The sequence below is a fragment of the Panthera onca genome, chromosome E2, assembly GCF_046562875.1.
Source record: "Panthera onca isolate mPanOnc1 chromosome E2, mPanOnc1 haplotype 2, whole genome shotgun sequence".
Lineage (NCBI taxonomy): Eukaryota > Metazoa > Chordata > Mammalia > Carnivora > Felidae > Panthera > Panthera onca.
Window position 1 is genome coordinate 1257742 of NC_138353.1, and position 12392 is coordinate 1270133.

Below are 12392 nucleotides of genomic sequence, written 5' to 3' on the forward strand. Positions count from 1 at the left end.
GCTGGAGGGCCGGGCAGCGCGGGAGTCCGGGGACACACCTAGAGGGCGTGGGCACCTCGTCAGAGGCCCCCGAGTCTGAGTTCCCCCTTTCCACCCAAGGGGCTTCCAGGGGGCGCCCGCCCGGGTCCCGGGGGCGGTGAGGGCCGCGAGCGGCCGCCGAGGGCCCCCAAAGGACAGCGGGGAGTTGCGGGCGCGCGCGGACGTTCCTGGGTGTCGGGCTCCTCCCGACAGGGCTCCCCCGGGGCCCTCAGGCTCCAGGCGCCGGATTCCCGCCGCGGATCCCGGGGGCAAAACGCCCCCGCCTCGGGCCGCAGACCTGAGCCGCCAGCGACGCGTCCGCGCGGCTCCAGGGGAAGAGTGCGCACCTGTGCCCGCCGAGGCCAAATCCCGACCTTTGTGGGCGACCCGCGGGAAGCGCACACAGTGCCGCCGGGCCTGATCCGGGTCTTTTAACTCGTTCTGAGACGCGGGGCCGGGACGCGTGGGGAGCGGCTCCGGGACTGGGGAGGGGGTAGGCACGTCCGGCACTGGGCGCTTCCCCGGGGGAGACCGCCCACGTCGCCCACGACCACCCCGCTCAGCCGAGGGGCGCCCGGGTGCGGGTCGAGCTTCCGCGAGGGGACCGTCCCGGGGCCTCTCCTCACACCTTCCTAGACGGTGTCTGTACTCCGCGAGCAAACGTGGCCTCGGGGCTCCGGGAACCTCGTGCCGAGCGCCACCGTGGGGACTACAGTACCCATAATTGCCAGTGCCGCGTGCCCAGAGCGTGCAGCCAATGAACGCGCAGAAATAGGGGAGTTTCCGCGTGTGGACCTGAGCTTCGGGGCGGGACTTCCGGCACCCCTGAGGCTGCAGTCGCTTTGCTTTCGCGGGCAGCCGGGATCTGGGACCTTTAGGAGCGTGCGGTCGGGTCCGCGGTGGTGAGAGCCAGAAGGCGGTAGGGGTGGGGTTGTCCCCACTGCACAGCAGCTGGTCTGAGGGTCGGAGGCGGTGGTTGGCAACTGTGCACGAGTCCCGTCTCTGTCGCCGACCTCTTAGAACCCCTCTGTACCTACAGAGTCGGATGGCGGCGGCCGCGCCCCGGAACCCGACTCAGGTAAACGCGCGGCCTCCAGGTCCTCCCCGCCCTTCCTCCACCCAGGCCCTAAAGGCCCGAACACGAGGTGCCTGCTCGCGTCCCTACGGCCCAGGCCCAGGGGTCCGGGTCAGTGGGGAGATTATGTGTGACGTCCCCATTTCTTTCTCTCTTCTCTTCTCTTCTCTTCTGTTTTCTTTTCTTCGTCCCCGTTTCTGAAAGCCACCGTTGATGAGATGTGAGAGTGTTACAGGCAGAGAGACCGGTTTGCAGGGGCAATTGATCCAGGAGCAAATGCTCCTGTAGTGCCAAGATGAAGAGTTTCAACTTAATTCTCAGGATGCCGGGAGCCATGGAGGGTTGTGAATAGAAGAGGCACAAGATCTGAATTAGGCTTCTCAAAGTTTTCAAAAAGTTACTCAGAGTTAGAACAGACCGGAAAGAAGATGGTAATTCCGAGGCACAGGGAGTTTGAGTCCTTGGCCAAGGTCACGCAGTTGTAAGAGTCAGCACTGGGGACTGAGGCTCAGAGAGAATGCAGTCATCCCAGGTCACCTGGCTCCAGGGCCGGGCAGGGGTGCAGGGGAGCCCATGGAGCCCTGCCATGGTTACATCCCTCTGGTGACCCTCCTCCTTGCACAGATTACCAAGACCTGAGAAGCACTTATGGACTGTATGAAGGTGAGTGAAGGATATCCCAGGCCCTCAATGGTCCTGAGCCCCCATCTTGGTCTCTGGAATTGTGTCCTGAGTCTCTTTGCCTGCCACTCTTCCACTCTTCTTGGGCCTGGAGACCCAGGGTCATAAATCCAGGCTGGAAGTTATACGGAGAGGTCCCTATTGCTGGCAACCAATACAGTGAGGTAAAAGATTGTTCCAGACAGAGGTATTGGAATATGTTCATGCTAGGAGGTGAAGGTGTGTTTGTTCAAGGAACTGCAGTTCCTCTTCTTCTCATGAGAGAGAAGAGAGAACAGAGAGCAGAGGGGAAGGGGTCGGGCCTGGAATGGCTCCGTGAAAAGTTGGGTGTCTCTTCTGGAGGTGATGGGGAAAATAGGAGGTTTGGAGCAGAGGGAGGTGATCTGACCTCGGTCTCATCAGGACCCCTGAGGCTGCAGCCTGGAAGAGGGAGAGCAGATACCCTTGGGGGGGCCAGGGATGATGGGAAAAACAGGCAACTTGCAGTCCTTGAGGTGAGTGCTGGTGGTTGTACCGGGGTGCTGGCTGTTGAAGTGGGAGAGCTGGTTGGATTCTGGATCAGTTTTTAAATTAGGCCTGGCCAGAATTTCAGATTTTGAGAAAGAGAGAGAAAAAGGTAAAGAGTTGTAGGGCTCAGCAGCTGGAAGGGTGGAAACTCCCTTAACCAAGATATTAAAGTTGGTAGTAAGATTAATTCTCACTGGGGAGATGAGTTTTGTTTTTGGCTATCTTAAGACTCGGAGATGTTTCAGAGAAACACGTGTGGAGAACAATTAGTAGATGGCCACAAAGGTCTGGAACTCTGAGAAGGGGTTCAATAGGGAGACATCCAGAAGGTGGTGGTGTCTGCACCAGGGGGTAGCTGTGGGTCACAGTTAGGAGGGGGATCCTTGTCATCATGATAAAGGTATTGGCTGCCCAGCAAGGGGAAGCTGGGAGCTGTGACTGAGTGTCATGCCTGGGCATCTGGGTGGGGTGCTGGGCCTCATAAACACAGCTGAGGGGGAGAAATGGCTGTGGGAAGGTTGTGGGAGAGGACAACCTGTCAGGTGGCCAGGGCTTCCACAGGAAGCATGGACATAAGGGGAATGCAGGCGCACAAGAGTAACTGAGACAAGATGACACTGAGGCCCACGCTAGTGTTTGTTCGTACTGCGGACTTACCAGGAATTTATTGTGTCTCTTGGTGTATCCTAGCTGTTTCAGTCAGGCTGGCAAATTAGCGCCGGGGCAGAAGTCATCATCTAGGAGCGTCGCTGGGGCTGGGGTAAGAGACCTCCAGGGCTGGGCTTTGCTGGTTTGATGGATAGGAAGGCAGTGACTGATGGGACATCACATGCACCACGAGTGGAAGGGAGCCCTGGGGTCCTGAGGTCTGCAGGTGGTTCTTGGTGGCTGGGGTTGAAGCTAGGAGCAGAACCGGGTGGAGAGGCCTGCGAGCGGGTTTTGTCCCCTCCGGTAGCAGGGATCAGTGGAAGTCTGGGGTAGCGCTGGGTCCTTTTGGAATTTGCCAAACACCACCTGGATGTCATAAGCAGGTAATGCCTGCCATAAGCAGGGTGATGCTTCTGGGTAGGAGGGGAGAAGTGGTTTCCAGAGCAAGACTATGAGAGAGGTGTGGTGGAAGTAGTTTCATGGAGAGAGAGCATGAACTGAAGGACCTAGGGCCGTGACTTTGAGGACGTAAGGGTGGAGAGTGAGCCCGTGTTTGGTTGTGTCTCGGAGGCACAATCTGGGAGACCCCAGACAAGAGGACGTATGTCCTAATGCCAGGCTCAATATTTAGATGGCACCTCCCTGCCCACATGCCGGTTGCTGCTGTGGGCAGTGACAATGATCGTGATACTGTGAGAAGAGAGCAGGTCTCTCTGGCTCCAGGGCCTGATATGTCTTCCATAGTGGGGACCGCTGGAAGGAGAGGGAGCATGGAATGAATGTCCGGGTGAAGAAACTCAGAGTCGTAAAAAAGCTGATCAAGGAATGATCTGTCCCCATCACGGCAGGGCTGTGTGACTTTTGAGGACGTGGCCATTGACTTCTCCCAGGAGGAGTGGGGGCTCCTTGATGAGGCTCAGAGACGCCTGTACCACGATGCGATGCTGGAGAACTTGGCACTTATAGCTTCGCTGGGTAAGGCCTTCACACGCACCCCAGTATCCTGGTTTTTGTCCATTGTCTTTTACCTCCCGGGCAGCTCTGCCCTTTCTGCAGCCAAACCATGGGTCCTGCTCGCTTCGCCATTTTCTTGGCACACATGTCATGTGGCGGACCATAGTTGTGGGCACTGCCCTGACAAGACCTAAGTCCCATTGCCCCAGGCATGCAGGGAAGGGTCTGGGATTCAGGAGTCTTGCTGTCAGCCTAACGCACCGTAACTTTGTTTGCTCTCTCCCTGGCAAGATGACTGTGTCCATGGCACCTTGTGTTCCAAGTGCTTAATTACGGATAGAGTCAGTGGTTTTAACAATACTGATGTTGGTAAAATGTAAAACACAAAGGATAAACCCTAATGTAAACTGTGGACTTTAGTTAGTAATCATTCCTTTGTCAATGCCTATAAAATGTGAAACACAAAGGGCAAATGATATTGATGTTGGATATGGGGTCCTGGTGGATAGAACAACATTTAGGTTACAGTAGCCCACCATGAGGTACCCTTTAATTTTTCTAGATTTAAGAACAGGTACAATCGAGTTGTAGGACAGAGGAGTAGTGAGGATACTCTCTTTTATTTATTAAATTTTATATAACAAGTTTTAATCCCTGGAGGCCCTGTTTTAACTTACATTGGGCCATATTAACATTTTACCTGGGTTGGAGGTGGGGGGCTATGGGATCTCATTTTATTGAGCCCATCTCTGTCAGAGACTTACATTAATTTAAGTGTATTCATCATGTTAGAGCATCTGTGCCCAATATGGGATATTTCTGGGTCTTAAGACACTGGGAAATTTAGGAAAGGCTAGTGTTCAAATGAGGCATATCTGTTTCTGTTTTATATCTGGTTACTTTCCTGAGTATAGGAGTACAGTGTAAAAGTAGTGGGATTCCCCAGATAACAATTTGAGCCCCAGTAATGATTAGGTTGATGAGGTTTCGGCTTTGGTGCCTCTTAGTAAATGATGTTTAAACCACTTTACTGAGGAATTATTGACATGTCTAAAAACCGTATATATTTTATGGATACAATTTGATGGGTTTGGGGATAAGTATATACCCATAAATACATTACCATCAGCAAAGCCATAAACATATCCATCCCTCCCTAAATTTCCTCCCAACCCTTTATTATTATCTTGATCATCTGTGTGTGAATGTGTGTGTGTGAGTGTGTTAGCAAATTTTAAATATACAGTAGTCCCCCCTTACCCATGGTTTCTCTTTCCATGGTTTTACCCACAGTCCACTGCAGTCTGGAAGTAGATGATCCTCCTTCTGATGTATCTTCAGGTCAGTAGTAGCCTCACGCTAAGTCACAGTGCTTGTGTCATTCGTCTGTCCTATCACATAGGCATTTTATCATCTCACATCTTTACAACAAGAAGGTATGGTACAGTAAGAAATTTTGAGAGAGACCACGTTAACATAACTTTTATTATAGTATATTATTGTAATTGTTCTACTTTCTTATTAACTATTTTTAATTTCTTACTCAGCCTAACATACATTAAACTTTATCATAGGTGTGCATGTATACGAAAAAGTGTAATGTAGACAGAGTTCAGTACTATCTGCAGCTTCACGTCTCAACTAGGGATCTTGGAATATGTATCCCTCAAAGATAAGGGAGAACTATTGCACATTACGGTACTGTTAGCTATAAACTGCTGTATAGTAGGTCTCCAGAACTTACTCATGTTAATAACTGAAATTTTGTACCATCACTCCTCCATTTCCTCTTTCCCCAAGGCCCCCTTGTCAAGATTAGTTGGTCATATATTTAGGGGTTTATTTCTGTGCTCTCTGTTCTGTTCTGTTGGCTTATGTGTCTGTTTTTATGCCAGTACCATACTGTTTTGATTACTATAGCTTTGTAATATAATTTGAAATCAGGAAGTGTGATGCTTTCAGCTTTGTTCTTCATGCTCAGGAATGCCTTGGCTATTCAGGGTCTTTTGTGGTTCCACCCTAATTTTGCTTGTTTTTCTACTTCTGTGAAAAATGCCCTTGGTATTTTGAAAAGGATTGCATTGAATCTGTAGATTGCCTTGGGTTGCATGGACATTTTGAGAATGTGATTTCTTATGAACAAGGGATATTTTTCCATTTATTTGAATCTTTAATTTCTTTCATTAGTGTTTTATAGTTCTCAGCATATAGATCTTTCACCTCCTTGATTAAATCTCTTCCTAAGTATTTTATTATTTTTGAGGCTCTTGTAAAAGGGATTGTTTAATTTCTTTGTGAGCGTATAAAATGCAAGTGATTTTTGTGTGTTGATTTTGTATCCTGCAACGTAATTTACTGAATTAATTTATTTTAACAAGTTTTTCTTTTTCTTGCCCACTCTGGCTAGGACTTCCAGTAGCATGTTGAATAGAAGTGGTGAGAGTGGTCATCCTTGTCTTGTTCCCGATCTTCACCAAAAATCTTTCAGCTTTTCACCATTGAGTATGTTGTTGGCTGTGGGCCTGTCATATGTGATCTTTATCATGTTGAGGTACATTCATTCCTTCCATACCTGATTTGTTGAGTTTTTTGTTTATGAAAGGATGCTGAATTTTGTTACATGCTTTTCTATCTTTTGAGATGATGATATGATCTTTATCCTTTATTTTGTTAATGTAGTATATCACATTTATGGATTTGTGTTTGTTGAACCATCTTTGCACCCCAGAGGTAAATCTCACTTGGATGTGGCGTATGATCCTTTTAATGTGCTGTTGAATTTGGTTTATTAATGTTTTGTTGAGGATTTTTGCATCTAGGTACATCAGGGATATTGGTCTGTAATTTTCTTGTGTTGTAGTATCCTTATCTGGCTTTGGTCTGAGGGTAATGCTGGCCTTGTAAAATGAATTTGGATGTATTCCCTCCCTTCAGTTTTTTGGAAGAGTTTGATGAGGAATGACATTAAGTGTTTCATAGAATTCATCAGTGAACCCATCAAATCCTGCACTTCTCTTTTGGGTGAAGGTTTTGGTTTGGTTTTGTTTTGTTTTTTAAAGGGGAAGTTTTTGATTACGGTCTCAATGTCCTTATTCATTATCAGTCTGTCTAGATTTCCTATTTCTTCATGATTAAGTCTTAGTAGTTGTTTGTTTCTAGGAATTTATCCATTTCTTCTAGGTTATCCAATTTGTTGATGTATAGTGGTTAATAGTCATCTCTTATGATCCTTGTATTTCTGTGGTATCAATTGTAATGTCCTCTCTTTCATTTCTAGGTTTGTTTGAGTCTTCTCTTTTTTTTCCTTAGTCTAACTAAAAGTTTGTCAGTTTTATCTTTTTGAAAAAAAATTCTTAGCTTTGATCTTTCCTATTGTCCTTCTAGTCTCTATTTTATTTATTTCCACTTTGACCTTTTTAATTTCCATCCTTCTGCTAACATCACGCTTAGTTCTTTTCTAGTTCTTTGGGATGCAAAGGTAGAATGTTTACTTAAGATCTTTCATTTTTTCTTAATATAGATATGTATCTGCTATAGCCTTCCCTCTGGAACTTTTTTTGCTGGATCCCATAAATTTTGGTATATTGTTTATATTTTCATTTGTCTCAAGATATTTTTTTTTTTTATTTAAAAAAATGTTTAATCTTTATTTCTGAGAGAGAGAAAGAGACAGAGCACAAGCAGGGGAGGGGCAGAGAGAGAGGGAGACACAGAATCCAAAGCAGGCCCCAGGTTCTGAGCTGTTAGCACAGAGCCTGACACAGGGCTCGAACTCACAAACTGCAAGATCATGACCTGAGCCAAAGCCGAATGACCAACCGACTGAGCCACCCAGGAGCCCAAAGATATTTTTTTATTTCCCTTTTGATTTAATCTTTGAATCACTGGTTGTGCAAGAGTATGTTCTTTAATTTCCACATATTTGTGAATTTCCCAGTTATCCTCCTGTTATTAATTTCTACTTTTTCTTGCATTTTGGTCAGGAAAGATACTTGATATGATTTCAGTTTTCTTAGATTTGTTAAGACTTTTTTTAACCTATCATATAATCTATCCTAGAGAATGTTCCCTGCACTCTTGAGTAGAATGTGTATTCTGCCGTTCATTGGAATGTTCTGCATATGTCTATTAGCTCCATTTGCTCTGTAGTGTTGTTCAGGTCCACTACCTTTTCTACCATCAATGTTTTGTAAAATGAGAAAACGTCATGTTATACATAAAGTTTAAAAAAAACAAACATGATTAATACTTTCCCACCATCGTCAGCATGACTCATCAGTATTTCTCCTTTTTCAGTTTGTTGGCATGGAATGGAGGATGAAGAGACACCTTTTGAACAGAGTGTTTCCATAGAAGTTTTGTCACAGGTCAGGATTCCAAAGGCAGGTGCCTCCATCCAGAAGACTCACCCCTGTGAGAAATGTGTCCCAATCCTGAAAGACATTTTGCACTTGGCCCATCTACCTGGGCAGAAAGTGTATGTAGATGGAGCATGTGCAGACCTGTACCAGCTTCGGGAGCATCACAATGCAGAGAAGAGGGATGTGGGCAGGGCTTCATTTATAAAGAGCTGCATATTCCATGTGTCAGGGAATCCCTTCACCTGGAGGAAAGTTGGAAAGGAGTTCCCGGACACCTTGGGCCTTCTCCAGCACCAGGTCATTCTCAACAGTAAGAAGCCAAACAAAATCACCAAGTGCGGGGAGGCCTTTCCTTGTGGAGAAAGTCATTCCAAATCATGTGAATGTGGGAAAGCCTCCAGCCACAAACACAGCCTTGTTCACCACCCAAGAGTCTCTACTAGAAAAAGGGTTTATGAGTCTAGCAAATATGGGAAGGCTTTTCACTGCAGGTACTCACTTGTTCAGCTCCAGAGATCCCACAGTGGAGAAAGGCCTTACGAGTGCAGCGAATGTGGAAAATCTTTTAGGCTAAGGGCCACCCTCATTATACACCAGAGAGTTCACACTGGAGAAAAGCCGTACAAGTGTGGTGAATGTGGGAAATCCTTTAGTCAGTGTTCCAACCTTATTGAACACTGCAGAATCCACAGTGGAGAAAGGCCTTTTGAGTGTGAGGAATGCAGGAAAGCCTTTGCGTGCAAATCCAATCTTGTGAGGCACCAGAGAACACACACTGGAGAAAAGCCTTATGAGTGCAGTGAATGTGGGAAATCCTTCAGACAAAGCTTCACCCTTGTTCGACACCAGAGAATTCACACCGCAGCAAGCCCTTATGTGTGTGACCAGTGTGGGAAATCCTTTAGCCAAAGAGCTGCTCTCATTAGACACCAGAGAATTCACACCAGTAAAAGGCTTTACGAGTGTGGAGAATGTGGGAAAGCCTTTGGATCCAAATCCAAACTTTATCGGCACAACCGAAGTCACACTGGTGAAAGGCCTTATGAATGTGCTGAATGTGGGAAATCTTTTACACAAAGCTACAGCCTTGTTGAACACCAGCGAATTCACAGCAGAGCAAGGCCTTTTGAGTGTGGCCATTGTGGGAAACGCTTTAGCAGAAGAGCTATTTTCACTAAACACCAAAGAATTCACACTGGAGAAAGGCCTTATATGTGTCATGAATGTGGGAAATCCTTTAGTCGAAGCACCAGCCTTACTCAACACTGCAACATTCACACAGGAGCAAGGCCTTATGAGTGTGGCCGATGTGGAAAATCCTTCAGGCAAAAATCTGTTCTCATTCAACACCAGGTAGTTCACACCAGAGAAAGGCCTTACGAATGCAGCAAATGTGGCAAATCTTTTAGCCAACGCTCTAGCCTCAATCTCCACCAGAAATTTCACAGCATGGAGAGGGCCCGTGAATGTAGGAAATACGGGAAATCCTTCATTCCAACCTCCAATGTTGTTTAACACCAGAAAGTCCACATTTGAAAATGGGCTTAGATTTGAAGGAAACATGCCGTCTCCCTGTTCACTCTAATGGCCCTAAATAGTTGTGTGAGGGAGCCACATGCCTGAAGTTGAACCTCATACCTCCAAGCATCCAGGGGGGCGAAATATCCCCTCAGTTTATAGGCATGTGTGAGGCTTACAGGGGCTGCACTGCACGGTCCAGACCGCCCAGGGCCCTTACCCGAATGCCACCACTGCCAGTTTTTCCAGTAGAAGTCATCCCACTTTACTACCTTGTACACTGCTTCATCGGTCACCCCAGTGTGCCTAAGACAAGGCAAATGTCTATGGCCTCTCCCATTCCCTGGAGGAAATCTTGAGTAGTCTTTGCCCTTACAGTCATTTCCCTTTTCTGGTTAAGTATGAATATGACTCAGTTTGGGCCAAGAGTGGGCTCTGTTGGAAACTTGCAGGGAAGGCTTACCTACTTCATGGAAATTGTTGGTTTCACATGACACTTGTAATTGATTTTTCTAGTCTTCAGGTCATCAACTGGTAACTATCTACCTCATTGCTCTGGTTTGTGCAGTAATAAAGGCCTTATTGTTTAATGTACCTTTAATCTTGGGGGGGGGTGTTCACTGTTTGGCGTGGGTGGAAAACAGAATTGAACTCTGTGGATGTGCTTTTGTGGGGGCCCCAGCTTTGTGCACCTCAGCAGGGACGACATAAAGACCGAGAGTAGCTCTCATTCCAGTTTTAGCCTAATTTGCATTGCTGCACAAGACCCAGGAACCAGTGCAGTGCTTCATAGTCCTAATTTGTGGACTCCATACTTGCTGAGACCATAGGACACTCTAAGGAGGGGTCCCTTGTTTTGCCAAGCTCCGGTGCCTTTAGGAATGGTGTGAATCTATTCTCTTGCTCCTGGAGGGTGCTGTTGAGGGGAAGCTTTTCACCAGGTTCTACAAAGGAGTCAGTGTCCTGATGTTTATAACTCTGAAGACTGGCATCACTGTCAGACAACAGGAGCCAGCCTTCAACCATAACTGGTACTAATATTCTTGATGTGGTTAACAGGCAGGGGAGGGGCCTGCAGCAAACCAGATGGTGTATGCCTCTTCTAAAAGTGCATCCTTGCATGTTCCAGTGACTATGCTTGTGAGGAATTCCAGGACCACCACAGCTGTGTGTCTTCTGTAGCTGAAGTCATTGTTAGAGCAAATAATCTAGAGTTTGTGAATTCTCATTGTCTTCCTGAGCTGTTGCCCTCAAGGGCCGTCCATTGTTCTAAAGGCAGAGAAATGAAAGAATGGAGATTGTCCATTGAGTATTAGGTTGTTAAACCTGCTGGTTTCCAAAAAGTGGGCAATTCAGATTTTTTATTTTGAACAATTTATTAAGAAGGCTTCACATTCAGCATGGAGCCCAAAGCAGGGCTTGAACTCATGACCCTGATAGCAAGATCTGACCTGAGATCAAGAGTCAGGCGCTTAACCGACTGAGCCCCCCAGGCACCCCTGAACTACTCTTTTAGAAATTTTGAGGCATAATTGACATGCAATAATCTACACATATTTAAGGTGTACAATTTGAAATTTCTTGTCATACGTATAAACCCATGAAACCACCATAATCATGACAATGAACAACTGTGATGTACCTCATGCCCTTTTATAATTTCTCCTTGTTCTTACCAGACCTACAGGGATCCAGTGATGTACTGTCTTTAACATATTAGTTTGCATTGTCTAGAATTTACATGAATAGAATCATAAAATGTCTACTCTTTTCTGATATTTTCCACAGTGCATAATTATTTTGAGACTCCTCAATGTTGTTTATATGAATGTTTATTTTTTTATTGTTGAATAGTATTCTACTTTATGGATTTGCCACTGTTTGTTTTTTTTTTTTTTTTTTTTCAACTTTTTTTTTATTTATTTTTGGGACAGAGAGAAACAGAGCATGAACCGGGGAGGGGCAGAGAGAGAGGGAGACACAGAATCGGAAACAGGCTCCAGGCTCCGAGCCATCAGCCCAGAGCCTGACGCGGGGCTCGAACTCACGGACCGCGAGATCGTGACCTGGCTGAAGTCGGACGCTTAACCGACTGCGCCACCCAGGCGCCCCTGCCACTGTTTGTTTTATCCATTCATCTGTTAATGGGCGGTTGGATTGTTTCCAGTTTAGTGCTGTTAGAAATAAAGCTTCAGTGAATATAGGCATATGATTCTTTATATGAATGTGTGTTTTGTTTCTCTTACGCCAGTAAGTCAGAGAATGTGAATGTTTCAATATTTAAGAAATTGCCAACTGATCTAAGCTGGTTATACCCGTCTGTGTTCCACCAATAGTACATAAGCTCCCGTTCCTCCACATTTTGCCGATGCTTGGTATTGTCAGTCTTTTTAAATTTATTTTTTTTAATGCTTATTTATTTTCGAGAGAGACAGTGCAAGACAGGGAGGGGCAGAGAAAGGAGAAACCACAGCAGGCTTCAGGCTCTGAGCCGTCAGCACAGGGCCCGACGCGGGGACTTGAACCCACGAACCATGAGATCATGACCTGAGCCAAAGTCAGATGCTTAACTGACTGAGCCACGCAGGTGCCCCACAGGTCTTTTTAAATTTTAGCTGTTTTAACAGGAG

General features: G+C 46.4%; 1 protein-coding gene across 3 annotated transcripts; it reads left to right on the forward strand.

The window, feature by feature from the left end:
• Nucleotides 1-840: 840 nt before the first annotated feature.
• LOC132691120 (uncharacterized) lies at nt 841-11644 on the forward strand. Of its 3 annotated transcripts, XM_060652474.3 has the most exons (3): nt 841-1096; nt 3778-3904; nt 8180-11644. In XM_060652474.3, exons 1-3 carry the CDS (start codon nt 1064-1066, stop codon nt 9757-9759), a joined length of 1740 nt encoding a protein of 579 aa, XP_060508457.2. In that variant the 5' UTR covers nt 841-1063; the 3' UTR covers nt 9760-11644. The 3 variants fall into 3 exon arrangements, with proteins under 3 accessions (XP_060508457.2, XP_078294788.1, XP_078294787.1); XM_078438662.2 differs by lacking the exon at nt 3778-3904; XM_078438661.2 differs by lacking the exons at nt 841-1096; nt 3778-3904 and adding an exon at nt 4560-5224.
• The last annotated feature ends 748 nt before the right edge of the window (nt 11645-12392 follow it).

Bases quoted from the DNA above. Each gene is read 5' to 3' on its own strand.
- LOC132691120 (XM_060652474.3), top strand. From the start codon at position 1,064: ATGGCGGCGGCCGCGCCCCGGAACCCGACTCAG. The intron at 1,097-3,777 runs GTAAACGCGCGG...CCATCACGGCAG, and splicing joins CGCCCCGGAACCCGACTCAG to GGCTGTGTGACTTTTGAGGA. The intron at 3,905-8,179 runs GTAAGGCCTTCA...CTCCTTTTTCAG, and splicing joins GGCACTTATAGCTTCGCTGG to TTTGTTGGCATGGAATGGAG.